This window comes from Gymnoscopelus microlampas, assembly GCF_963454915.1.
Source record: "Gymnoscopelus microlampas genome assembly, chromosome: 10".
NCBI classification, from domain to species: Eukaryota; Metazoa; Chordata; class Actinopteri; order Myctophiformes; family Myctophidae; genus Gymnoscopelus; species Gymnoscopelus microlampas.
The window spans coordinates 56,068,674-56,083,398 of record NC_139947.1 but is presented as its reverse complement, the minus strand read 5'-3'; the positions used below and the strand labels follow the sequence as shown (position 1 = coordinate 56,083,398).

Genomic DNA, 14,725 nt, shown 5'->3' with positions numbered 1-14,725 from the left:
CAAACACACGCATGTGTGTGTGTGTGTGTGTGTGTGTGTGTGTGTGTGTGTGTGTGTGTGTGTGTGTGTGTGTGTGTGTGTGTGTGTGTGTGTGTGTGTGTGTGTGTGTGTGTGTGTGTATATATATATATATAAACAGTTCATCATGTAAGATTTGTTTGGGTGAATTAAGGAGCCTGAGCCTTCCACATAAACAGTATATAATGTATATATAATGTATATATATTGAAATTCTTTATTAGGAATAGCCCCTTGAGATGTAGCATCTCGTTTTAGAGGGGATCCTAGGTACATGATACACTTTATAGACATTTTCCAAAAACAAAACAAAGAAAACAAAACAAAACAAAAACAAAACAGAGGGGGAAACAAAACATTAAACAACAAAAAGCAAGTACAACAACCAATTAAACAACAAGACAGATGACAAGATACACAACAGAACAGGACAGACAGACAGACAGACAGACAGACAGACAGACAGACAGACAGACAGACAGACAGACAGACAGACAGACAGACAGACAGACAGACAGACAGACAGGACAAACACATAAAACAACAGAACATGTAAAGCATAAAAATGGAACATCAAGTCAACACATACAGATCAATATCGTGAATTTCAGTATATTTAGAGTGATTAGTGGAGGTTATATGACAGTTATAGTTATTAATTAGTTATAGACATGTACATACACTCTCAAAATAAGAAGACAGCGTATTTTTGAAAAGATAAAAAGATGAAATGGAACGAATATTTGCCGGTAGGTTATTCCAATCTGAAGGAGCTTTAAACATAAAGGCTTTCTTGGCTGTAGCTTTTGTAAAAGTGGGAACAGTAAAGTAGATTTGGCTGGAATGCCTCAAGAGATAACCGGAGGAAAATCGATCCATGTATTGTTTTAAATATTGTGGGTATTTGAAATGAATACATTTGAAGACTAGAAAAAGTGCTCCTCGGAGCACAAGTCTCCGCCAGGTCAGGTAGGTTATTATGGCCTCCTGGTGGCGCTATAATAGGCCAATGTGAAAAGGGTGCCATTTCTTCTTAGGCCTTGCACGTTAATAGGACACTGCATTCATGAGTTGAGGCATTTTGTTCCAAAAATGTGGTTTGCTAAATTAGACCAGCTGGTGGCGCTATAACAGGCCAATATGAAAAGGGTGGCTTTTCTTCCTCGGCCTAGTGGGAATGTGTGTGCAAAATTTCACAGAAATCGCACACTGTGTTCATGATTTGAAGAATTTTGTTCAAAACGGACCTATCCTGCAAACTTTAGAAGCCAATGTTAGCCAAGTAGGATAGAATATGAAGTATCAGACACATCCATCTTAATCACATGACTATAGAGACTGTGTACTGATTTGCGTGATTTTTGAACAGAATCTGAAGGAGTAAGAGCAAAAAATGTGTTTTTCAAAACTCAGCCTCCTGGTGGCGCTCTAAAAGGCATATGTGAAAAATACACGGCAAAGGTTTTTCCTTGGCCAAGGAGTGTGCATGCAAAGTTGCACGCAGATCGGTGCAGTTATAGCTAAAAACGTGAATCGGCCTGTTATAGCGCCACCATGAGGCTGATTTGAAAGTTTTCAAGTGACATTTCTTCCTGGGCCAAGTGGGAATGTATGTGGAAAATTGCATGGAAAGTGCATGCTGTGTTCATGATTTGAGGCATTTTGTTCAAAATGAACCAATCCTGCTAACTTTGGAAGCCAATCTTAGCCAATCAGGATGAAATATGGAAAATCGGACAGATCCGTGTTGATCACATGACTATAGAGATACTGTGTATTATTTGTGTGTTATTTGGAGAAAATCTGTAGGAGTAACATTAAAAATGTGTTTTGCAGAAGTCGGCCTCATGGTGGCGCTATGACAGGCTGATCTGAAAAATGTGGGGCAGAGGTTCTGCTGTGGCATCCAGGGAGTGTGTGTGTGCAGTTTCACAGCGACAGGGCCAACGGTGGCGGAGATTAGCTGTTAACAGACAGAAGGACGGACACACACACACACACACACACGGACGGACGGACGGACGGAGGGTAAAACATACTCTCTCGCCATGCCTATCGGCCTGGCGGAGACAATAAATTGTAACCAGTGGCGCTGTCGTCTTATAGTGGGAGAGGGCAGATTCAGACTTTCATACATTAAACAATGATATATATATATATATATATAATGTATATAATGTACAGCAGTGGTTCTCAAACTTTTTCATGTCAAGGACCCCCAAATTGACACTTATTAGCCTGTGGACCCCCATTTCAAAAGATATGCCAGGGACCCCCATGAGAGAAGATGTTTACGTCTCTAGCAGTGATTCTCAACCATTTTAATTTCAAGGACCCCCAATTTTACATGCATTAGGCTACGGACCCCCATTTAATGACATTTATATCTCTGGGACCCCAATTCACATGTAAAATCAATGTTAATGTAACTCTGAGAGTGTACAAATGGAACCAAATGGACCCGTTAAGGGTCCATTTGGTTCCATTTGTACACTCTCAGAGTTACAGAACCATAAGGGTCCATTTGGTTCCTGTCCATCATTTAGCTGGGGACCCCCTGGAACCCCCTCAAGTACCCCTGGGGGTCCCCGGACCCCACTTTGAGAACCAATTATGTATAGTATCCAGTTATCCAGTTGAATAAATGAGAATGTTGTGATTGTTGACATGACATAAAGTCATTTATTGATCTAATAATCATTTCTACTCACGGCTCTTTCACCTCAGACATTCTTCTACATGTTATACAGTCACGTATGGAAATATGAATGTATTTATAGATGTAAATAAAGATATATTAATGTTTCTACTCACGGATCCATTCTTCTAAACAACCATCATGTCCTCCATGGAATGATGGACGCACAGTGATGACGTAGAGTGATGACGCAACTCAACGGTGCGCTGTAAACAACGCATCTACCAACGGACTGCGCATCATACCTCTATGGCGCATCCTCTCTGCGCAGCGACGATCTCTGTAGTGAAATTATGATCAATAATAACCTGCCTAAATGTAGCAGATTATTTCTTATGTGTTCTGTATAGCGTTGGTTCTCAAAGTGGGGTCCGGGGACCCCCAGGGGTCCTTGAGGAGGTTCCAGGGGGTCCCCAGCTAAATGATGGACAGGAACCAAATGGACCCTTATGGTTCTGTAACTCTGAGAGTGTACAAATGGAACCAAATGGACCCTAACGGGTCCAGATTTGTGAATCTGTGCTTCATGTCACTAAATAAAGTACATCAATCAAACCCACCAGAGGGCGCTATCATCCACTTCTTTAATACATTTTGACTCAAAGCACAGAGTGTGGAGGTCATGATGAACCACAGGAGGGCGACACTGAGCCGTTGTCCTGTCTGAGTGTCAAAGAAGAGAAGCCAGGGATGGGCTTTTCCGATGAAAAGAATAGCAGATCTACAAGCCCACAGCGCGTCGCATCCACAACGCGCTGTAGGCTTGTAGATCGGTTGTTCTTGGCGCGCGACACCATCATACGACGGTGCATAAATGTACTAGCAAGAAAATAACGTGGAAAGTAACTTGAAATTAATGTTTTTATCAGAGAGAAATGTGTACATATATATATATATATATACACACACACACACACACACACACACACACACACACACACACACACACACACACACACACACACACACACACACACACACACACATATAACTCGTAGTGTGACTAGTGAGACTAAACTAATTTAATATCGTTATGTTGGGAACAAAAACAATGCGACTTCAACCGGAACCCACTACCGGAAACACGATTCTTTGTTTCCTTCCTTTTTTTCTAAACCGGATGTCACGCATAGTTATAATATATCTAGAGAATGGACGGCCCCGCCCCCACCCTTTCATTTCAATGAAATGTGCTCACCTTCCTTCCTAGGCTTGGCTTGGCTCCAATATCGGAGCCAACAGAGCATGCGCACTAGCATTTCAGACAAAATAAGCATGCGCAGTAGGTTTATAAACGCGGAGAAAGTTGCAATCCCAGATCTGACCGCCAGGCCGCGGCAGCGTCACTGTTATAGTACCGTGGCTCTGGGGGCGTGGTCACACGGACCAGTGGGTGCTTCCACACATAGATATATGCTTCCACACATAGATATATATAAAGGCTAGATGACTCACCCGTGCTGCTGGCCAATGGAGTACGACGTCGCCACATGGCGGCCATCTTGGGACGGTCATTCATAACATTATGTCTATGGTGCATATACTTTGAAATAACCATAGCGTGCTCAGTTTTCATCCGATTTTCAAACGGTTTGGTGTTTTGTAAACACCAAAGATGTAGTTATGATATTATTGTATAAAAAAAAAAACATGATTATAATTATAAGTATGCAATATCATAACTACGTCTTTGGTGTTTACAAAACACCAAACCGTTTGAAAATCGGATGAAAATTGAGCACGCTATGGTTATTTCAAAGTATATGCACCATAGACATAATGTTATGAGTGACCGTCGCAAGATGGCCGCGGTTGAGCTACGCTTGCGCCGCCCCCTTGAGCCATCTAGCCTTTATGCTTCCACACATGTCCGTTCGCGACCGTTTCGTGTCCGTTTCATACCGTTTCCGTTCGCCGGAAGTCCCATCCACTACCATGTTAAAAAAAAACGGGACCGGGTCCCGTTTTTTTTTAACATGGTAGTGGATGGGACTTCCGGCGAACGGAAACGGACGCCGTACGTTCGTAAACGTAAATGTGTGGATGCACCCAGCGTAGAAGGAGGAAGAACAACAGAACAGAGACAGAACCAGAACCAGAACTGTAACAGAACCAGACCCAACATGGCGGCCTCAGGCAGGATGGAGCTGGCTCCTCTCAGACCATGGGATGACTTCTGTCCGGGTTCGGACCGCTTCGCCAGGCCGGACGTTGGAGATCTGACCAAATGGAATAACAGAGTTATAAACAACCTGCTGTATTACCAGACCAACTACTTCCTAGCGGCCATCCTGGTCTTCATCATAGTGGGGTAAACTATAGATCTGTTATTTATACCATATCATATAACAACTATAGATCTATTATTTATATAATATCATATAATAACTATAGATCTATTTATATAATATATTTACCATCCTGGTCTTCATCATAGTGGGGTAAACTATAGATCTGTTATTTATACCATATCATTTCATAACTATAGATCTATTAAATATAATGTAATAACTATAGATCTATTTATATATAATGTAATAACTATAGATCTATTATTATCATCATATAACTATATATCTATTATTTATATAATATCATATTATTTATCATAGTGTGGTAAACTACAGATCTATTATTATCATCATAACATATAATATTATTCATAGTAGGGTAATTATATCATCATATAATATAATATTATTCATAGTAGGGTAATTATATCATCATATAATGTATTATTCATGGTAGGGTAATTACATCATCATATAATATAATATTATTCATAGTAGGGTAATTATATCATCATATAATATAATATTATTCATAGTAGGGTAATTATATCATCATATAATATAATATTATTCATAGTAGGGTAATTATATCATCATATAATATAATATTATTCATAGTAGGGTAATTATATCATCATATAATATAATATTATTCATAGTAGGGTAATTATATCATCATATAATATAATATTATTCATAGTAGGGTAATTATATCATCATATAATGTATTATTCATAGTAGGGTAATTATATCATCATATAATATAATATTATTCATAGTAGGGTAATTATATCATCATATAATATAATATTATTCATAGTAGGGTCATTATATCATCATATAATATAGTATTATTCATAGTAGGGTAATTATATCATCATATAATATAATATTATTCATAGTAGGGTAATTATATCATCATATAATATAATATTATTCATAGTAGGGTAATTATATCATCATATAATATAATATTATTCATAGTAGGGTAATTATATCATCATATAATGTATTATTCATAGTAGGTAAGAAGTGTTATATATGATGACATACATATCCAGGCTTTGTTGTGTCACGTATTGGCCCTAAAAAGCACAGATCTATAAGCTGTCATGTCTATGCATTGATACAGATTAACTAGAGATCTGTGTGGGACACGGCCGTACCACGAGGTATAGATGAGGCTTTACATGAGGCTGCATTCTATTCTGACCCACACACACACACACACACACACACACACACACACACACACACACACACACACACACACACACACACACACACACCATCATGACTCATGATTAAAACATGTAAATGACTAACCATCTATTTAAGGTTCTTATAAGCTGTCATTATACCAACATGAACCATGAAGCTATGGGCTTTATGCTTCATGTTATATATATATATATATATATATATATGTATATATATATATATATATATATATATATATATATATATATATATATATATATATATACAGTAAGACAGGGGTCTTCAACCTTTTCAGGCCAAGGACCCCCTAGCTGAGAAAGAGATGAAGCAGGGACCCCCCCTCTGTATTGTAAAAAAAATGTGTTTCAGATAAACTTTTGCTGCTCTTTTTTTCCCTCTACACCTATAACTCTTTGCCAAAAATAGCCGATCTACAAGCTCACAACGCCTCGCTGCGAGGCGTTGTGAGCTTGTAGATCGGCTATTTTTGGCTTAAGTTCTCCTCAGGAAAAAAAAAAAAAAAATCATATCACACAAAGATTTGGCGGACCCCCTATAGTAACTCTGAGGACCCCCTAGGGGTACCGGACCCCCTGTTGAAGACCCCTGCAGTAATATATTATGTTGTTATGTTATGTTTGTATTGTTCATGAACCCTTTAGGGATGTTCTTAGGAGGTACCGTGGTGACCCTGGTCTTCATATATATATATATATATATATACAGTAATATGTTATGTTTGTATTGTTTCAGGTTCATGAACCCTTTAGGGATGTTCCTAGGAGGTACCGTGGTGACCCTGGTCTTCACGGGGTCGGTCTGGGCCGGAGAAAACAAATCCATCATCAAGACGTTTAAGAAGAAGAACCCCACGCTCTTCATGGTGGCCGTGATGGGAACCTCCTACTTCCTGCTGTCTCTGTGTGGGGGGGTCATGGTCTTTATCTTTGGTTTGAGCTTCCCCCTGCTGTGTGAGTACACACTACTACACACTACATACACACTACATTACACGTACACTACACACTGTGTGGAGGAGTTATGGTCTTTATCTTTGGTCTGTCCTTCCCCCTGCTGTGTGAGTACACACTACTACATACACACTACATTACACGTACACTACACACTGTGTGGAGGAGTTATGGTTTTTATCTTTGGTTTGAGCTTCCCTCTGCTGTGTGAGTACACACTACTGCACACTACTTACACACTACACTACACATACACACTACACACACACTAAGGTTGGGCGATTGGATGAGTCCAATCGTTGAATGTTTTTATCAGGCGATTTTTCAGACGATATTTGGCATTTTATTTATCAAAATAAATGTATCCTAATGGTCTGCCTCCCAGTATTAAACTCTTCAAATACAGACACATTAAATGTAAAGCAATATAAAGCAACGCATGAAATGTTAATCAATTTGGGACGTTCTAATAATGACTGATGATGATGATGATGATGATGATGATGATGATGACATATGCGCTCTGGTTGTGATTATTTCTGACCAGTCTAGACTACAAACCTCAGTCCCTCCCCAGTAGGGTTATTACAGTAGGGTTATTTCTGACCAGTCTAGACTACAAACCTCAGTCCCTCCCCAGTAGGGTTATTACAGTAGGGTTATTTCTGACCAGTCTAGACTACAAACCTCAGTCCCTCCCCAGTAGGGTTATTACAGTAGGGTTATTTCTGACCAGTCTAGACTACAAACCTCAGTCCCTCCCCAGTAGGTACTGCAGGGCTGAATGGAGCAGAGGAGAGCAGAGTTAGTTACACCATTTATTATTATGTCAGAATATAACAAAGTGAACCTGGATGTGTGTGTTTGACCACATCGTTGCTGCAAACTGAGGAAGACTTCTCTGCTTCTACTGACACTTCATCTCCTAGCCTGTGATCTTATCTTAGTCCTAAAAGAATATCCTATGGAAGTGATTTACAATTCTGTGTTGTCTAAACGTTTGGTCAGAAAGAGAGTGAGCTGGGTGCATCATGGCAGCAGAGATACTGTTAGATACTGTTAGATACTGTAGAGAGAGAGAGAGCTTGGTGCATGGCAGCAGAGATACTGTTAGATACTGTTAGATACTGTTAGATACTGTAGAGAGAGAGTGAGCTGGGTGCATCATGGCAGCAGAGATACTGTTAGATACTGTTAGATACTGTTAGATACTGTTAGATACTGTTAGATACTGTAGAGAGAGAGTGAGCTGGGTGCATCATGGCAGCAGAGATACTGTTAGATACTGTTAGATACTGTTAGATACTGTAGAGAGAGAGAGAGCTTGGTGCATGGCAGCAGAGATACTGTTAGATACTGTTAGATACTGTTAGATACTGTTAGATACTGTTAGATACTGTAGAGAGAGAGAGAGCTTGGTGCATGGCAGCAGAGATACTGTTAGATACTGTTAGATACTGTTAGATACTGTAGAGAGAGAGTGAGTGAGCTGGGTGCATCATGGCAGCAGAGATACTGTTAGATACTGTTAGATACTGTTAGATACTGTAGAGAGAGAGAGAGCTTGGTGCATGGCAGCAGAGATACTGTACAGTCATGACGTCTCATCTCGTTTTTTTTCATTGACCCGACACAGCACGTGTGATCATACATGATGATCAACATATCATCAGAATATAAAACGTTTTGTCGTTTTATTGATGTCACACACACACACACACACACACACACACACACACACACACACACACACACACACCCCCCCCCCCCCCCACACACACACACACACACACACACACACACACACACACACACACACACACACACACACACACACACACACACACACACACACACACACACACACACACACACACACACACACACACACACACACACACACACACACACACACCATTGATGGACATGATTACAGCAGCTGTTATCTTGTTGTGTTGACGTTGCCATGGATTGTTGATCTGGACACAAAGTGTTTTTAGTAGGCTGATGTCATGCTGTGTGTGTGTGTGTGTGTGTGTGTGTGTGTGTGTGTGTGTGTGTGTGTGTGTGTGTGTGTGTGTGTGTGTGTGTGTGTGTGTGTGTGTGTGTGTGTGTGTGTGTGTGTGTCACCTTCATAATGCCACACCTCCCCAAACATAATGGTATTAATGAATATTCAACAGGCAGATTTAATCATTTCATTACAGTCATTTAGCTACACTTTTATCCAAAGAGACTTAATAAGTGCATTCAACATAGAGACTTACAATAAGTACATTCACCATAGTTATGGAACTAAACTACTAATCACCAGAAGTCTGAAATGCATTCTCTTCTAAAACAAGTAACTAAGAGTATACCTAACGCTAAGGTAAAAGTGTAATATATCAGCTTCCTACTGTCTTAAACAGATGAGACAAAATAGCAAAATCAAACGAGCAGGAGATAAAACAAATAAGTGTATCGACTAAACAAGATCCAATAAAACAATACAACAATAAAACAAGAGTTCGTACAACTAGTTAACAACAAGTAGGCAAAGAGGAAGGTAATGAGTTTCTATCCAGTAAATGACTTTAACCTGAATAATGTATGAATAATAATGAATAATGTATGAATAATAATGAATAATGTCATCAAACACATTGATCACTTTATACTTTATAGAGAAATGAGACATAACAGACCCCACCATTAAAGGGATAGTTCACCCCCTCTATGACAATGTTTGTGTCTCATTCCTAAAACAATAATGTGATGACCAACTAAAGAATATCCATGAGTTCAAGTCATGGGATGAACTATCCCTTTAACCCCTTCTTATGTGGTCTACAGTGGTCCTGGTCCACATTAACCCCTTCTTATGTGGTCTACAGTGGTCCTGGTCTACATTAACCCCTTGTTATGTGGTCTACAGTGGTCCTGGTCCACATTAACCCCTTGTTATGTGGTCTACAGTGGTCCTGGTCCACATTAACCCCTTGTTATGTGGTCTACAGTGGTCCTGGTCTACATTAACCCCTTGTTATGTGGTCTACAGTGGTCCTGGTCCACATTAACCCCTTGTTATGTGGTCTACAGTGGTCCTGGTCTACATTAACCCCTTGTTATATGGTCTACAGTGGTCCTGGTCCACATTAACCCCTTGTTATGTGGTCTACAGTGGTCCTGGTCTACATTAACCCCTTGTTATGTGGTCTACAGTGGTCCTGGTCCACATTAACCCCTTGTTATGTGGTCTACAGTGGTCCTGGTCCACATTAACCCCTTGTTATGTGGTCTACAGTGGTCCTGGTCCACATTAACCCCTTGTTATGTGGTCTACAGTGGTCCTGGTCTACATTAACCCCTTGTTATGTGGTCTACAGTGGTCCTGGTCCACATTAACCCCTTGTTATGTGGTCTACAGTGGTCCTGGTCTACATTAACCCCTTGTTATGTGGTCTACAGTGGTCCTGGTCCACATTAACCCCTTGTTATGTGGTCTACAGTGGTCCTGGTCTACATTAACCCCTTGTTATGTGGTCTACAGTGGTCCTGGTCTACATTAACCCCTTGTTATGTGGTCTACAGTGGTCCTGGTCCACATTAACCCCTTGTTATGTGGTCTACAGTGGTCCTGGTCCACATTAACCCCTTGTTATGTGGTCTACAGTGGTCCTGGTCCACATTAACCCCTTGTTATGTGGTCTACAGTGGTCCTGGTCCACATTAACCCCTTGTTATGTGGTCTACAGTGGTCCTGGTCTACATTAACCCCTTGTTATGTGGTCTACAGTGGTCCTGGTCTACATTAACCCCTTGTTATGTGGTCTACAGTGGTCCTGGTCTACATTAACCCCTTGTTATGTGGTCTACAGTGGTCCTGGTCTACATTAACCCCTTGTTATGTGGTCTACAGTGGTCCTGGTCTACATTAACCCCTTGTTATGTGGTCTACAGTGGTCCTGGTCCACATTAACCCCTTGTTATGTGGTCTACAGTGGTCCTGGTCCACATTAACCCCTTGTTATGTGGTCTACAGTGGTCCTGGTCTACATTAACCCCTTGTTATGTGGTCTACAGTGGTCCTGGTCCACATTAACCCCTTGTTATGTGGTCTACAGTGGTCCTGGTCTACTTTAACCCCTTGTTATGTGGTCTACAGTGGTCCTGGTCTACATTAACCCCTTGTTATGTGGTCTACAGTGGTCCTGGTCTACTTTAACCCCTTGTTATGTGGTCTACAGTGGTCCTGGTCTACATTAACCCCTTGTTATGTGGTCTACAGTGGTCCTGGTCCACATTAACCCCTTGTTATGTGGTCTACAGTGGTCCTGGTCTACATTAACCCCTTGTTATGTGGTCTACAGTGGTCCTGGTCCACATTAACCCCTTGTTATGTGGTCTACAGTGGTCCTGGTCTACATTAACCCCTTGTTATGTGGTCTACAGTGGTCCTGGTCTACATTAACCCCTTGTTATGTGGTCTACAGTGGTCCTGGTCTACTTTAACCCCTTGTTATGTGGTCTACAGTGGTCCTGGTCTACATTAACCCCTTGTTATGTGGTCTACAGTGGTCCTGGTCCACATTAACCCCTTGTTATGTGGTCTACAGTGGTCCTGGTCTACATTAACCCCTTGTTATGTGGTCTACAGTGGTCCTGGTCCACATTAACCCCTTGTTATGTGGTCTACAGTGGTCCTGGTCTACATTAACCCCTTGTTATGTGGTCTACAGTGGTCCTGGTCTACATTAACCCCTTGTTATGTGGTCTACAGTGGTCCTGGTCTACATTAACCCCTTGTTATGTGGTCTACAGTGGTCCTGGTCTACATTAACCCCTTGTTATGTGGTCTACAGTGGTCCTGGTCTACATTAACCCCTTGTTATGTGGTCTACAGTGGTCCTGGTCTACATTAACCCCTTGTTATGTGGTCTACAGTGGTCCTGGTCTACATTAACCCCTTGTTATGTGGTCTACAGTGGTCCTGGTCCACATTAACCCCTTGTTATGTGGTCTACATTAACCCCTTGTTATGTGGTCTACAGTGGTCCTGGTCCACATTAACCCCTTGTTATGTGGTCTACAGTGGTCCTGGTCTACATTAACCCCTTGTTATGTGGTCTACAGTGGTCCTGGTCTACATTAACCCCTTGTTATGTGGTCTACAGTGGTCCTGGTCTACATTAACCCCTTGTTATGTGGTCTACAGTGGTCCTGGTCTACATTAACCCCTTGTTATGTGGTCTACAGTGGTCCTGGTCCACATTAACCCCTTGTTATGTGGTCTACAGTGGTCCTGGTCTACATTAACCCCTTGTTATGTGGTCTACAGTGGTCCTGGTCTACATTAACCCCTTGTTATGTGGTCTACAGTGGTCCTGGTCTACTTTAACCCCTTGTTATGTGGTCTACAGTGGTCCTGGTCTACATTAACCCCTTGTTATGTGGTCTACAGTGGTCCTGGTCTACATTAACCCCTTGTTATGTGGTCTACAGTGGTCCTGGTCCACGCCTCCCTCAGGCTGAGGAACATGAAGAACCGTCTGGAGAACAAGATCGAGGGGGCGGGGCTGAAGAGGACGCCCATGGGAGTCATCCTGGATCTCCTGGATCAACAGGAGGACAGGATCAACAAGATCCAGGACTTCATAGAGAGCAAGATGAAGGAGTGACCCCCCCCCCCCCTGGGTTTAAAGGAGTGAAGAGAAGACCCCCCCCCCCCCCCCCCCGGGTTTCATAGAGAGCAAGATGAAGGAGTGACCCCCCCCCCCCCCCCCCCTGGATTTAAAGGAGTGAAGAGAAGACCCCCCCCCCCCCCCCCCCGGGTTTCATAGAGAGCAAGATGAAGGAGTGACCCCCCCCCCCCCCCCCCCCCTGGGTTTAAAGGAGTGAAGAGAAGACCCCCCCCCCCCCCCCATAGAGAGCTAGTTAAAGGAGTGAAGAGAAGACCCCCCCCCCCCCATAGAGAGCTAGTTAAAGGAGTGAAGAGAAGACCCCCCCCCCCCCATAGAGAGCTAGTTAAAGGAGTGAAGAGAAGACCCCCCCCCATAGAGAGCTAGTTAAAGGAGTGAAGAGAAGACCCCCCCCCCCCATAGAGAGCTAGTTAAAGGAGTGAAGAGAAGACCCCCCCCCCCTGGGTTTCATAATGGGCCCTAAGCCAAATGTCCCCCCCCCCCCCCCCCCCAGCAGCTGACCAACGTGAAGCCAAATAATAATAATGTAACATTATAATAAATATATTATATCTCTATATATATATATTATATCTCTGTATGACGGCACTGCGCCTCAACATAGCACATGGGCTTGTAGATCGGTCAACATAGCACCCACAGTGTGGGCTTGTAGATCGGTCAACATAGCACCCACAGTGTGGGCTTGTAGATCGGTCAACATAGCACCCACAGTGTGGGCTTGTAGATCGGTCAACATAGCACCCACAGTGTGGGCTTGTAGATCGGTCAACATAGCACCCACAATGTGGGCTTGTAGATCGGTCAACATAGCACCCACAGTGTGGGCTTGTAGATCGGTTATGTTGGGCGCGCGGCACACTGTCGTACGGCGAAGCATACGCCTGTCATGAGAGGATGAGGGAGAGGTCAAGGGTCATGAGAGGATGAGGGAGAGGTCAAGGGGTCAAAGTTTTTTCATCATCATGTTGTTGTTTGTTTATAATGTGATTAATGACTCATTTATACTGGAGATACATTCAGCTTTAAGAGTTATCCTTTATTATTATTATTATTTATGTAATATAATGTTATGTAATGCTAAATCACCTTTATGTCAAATGTTGGTTTACATAATGTTAAGTTTTCACACTCACTGTGAATGATACAAATAGAGGCTCTAAGAGGTTCAAAGAGTCCAAAGAAAACCTGCTAATTAAACCAAACATTAACGAGCTGCAGCTGCATTTAGTTTAGAGAGAGACAGAAGTAAATATCTATGTGCATGTTAAAGCAATTAGATATACATGTACTACTGCAGCTTGGAAATATTATCAAATATATGTGTCAACATAAATAAATGAATACATAGAGGAAATCAGAACTAAACATTTTGCCTCAAAACAAGTTATACTTATTTATGTTCTTCTATTCCCTCGAGGTGATGAAATACAGTATTTATATATAATAGCAATAATACTACTATTAATAACTTGGAATCATGTATATTTGGAGAGGGGTTCAATTCCTCTGGAGTTTGTATATTTCTGTGACCTGACCAATGACCATAATAGAATATAATTAACATATCATATTTATGCCGTATTAATTTTGTCTTTAATCTAGAACACTCAGTAAAAACCTCTGATCACAGCTATGCAATATTTAAAATGAACGGCAAATGCTTTTTATTATTGTTTGAATATTCATTCATTTGAGTTCATGTCTGTTCTTCTTTTACATTTTAATCTCACGTGTTTATTCTCATAATAGAGCATGCAGAGAACATAATAAAGGGTTGAAGTGTGTACAGTATTATGTGTATTTCTCCCCTGCATTATAATAATAACTCAACATCAATGTTCC

The 14,725-nt window shown here is 41.4% G+C and overlaps 2 protein-coding genes across 4 annotated transcripts in view; one reads left to right on the top strand and one right to left on the bottom strand.

The window, feature by feature from the left end:
• LOC311052923 (NEDD8-activating enzyme E1 catalytic subunit) overlaps nt 1-2,880 on the bottom strand; it is a 42,337-nt gene extending 39,457 nt beyond the window's left edge. For both annotated transcript variants that reach the window (XM_084068231.1, XM_084068232.1), the window contains exon 1: nt 2,833-2,880. In XM_084068231.1, the coding sequence (XP_083924357.1) occupies nt 2,833-2,840 (8 nt within the window). In that variant the 5' untranslated portion in view covers nt 2,841-2,880. The remainder of the gene's footprint in view (nt 1-2,832) is intronic.
• A 1,884-nt stretch (nt 2,881-4,764) lies between these two features.
• On the top strand, nt 4,765-13,345 carry LOC311053696 (PRA1 family protein 3-like). Of its 2 annotated transcripts, none has more exons than XM_084069366.1 (4): nt 4,765-5,027; nt 6,982-7,199; nt 12,684-12,875; nt 13,266-13,345. In XM_084069366.1, exons 1-3 carry the CDS (start codon nt 4,840-4,842, stop codon nt 12,857-12,859), a joined length of 582 nt encoding a protein of 193 aa, XP_083925492.1. In that variant the 5' UTR covers nt 4,765-4,839; the 3' UTR covers nt 12,860-12,875; nt 13,266-13,345. The 2 variants fall into 2 exon arrangements, with proteins under 2 accessions (XP_083925492.1, XP_083925493.1); XM_084069367.1 differs by lacking the exon at nt 13,266-13,345 and adding an exon at nt 13,135-13,172.
• The last annotated feature ends 1,380 nt before the right edge of the window (nt 13,346-14,725 follow it).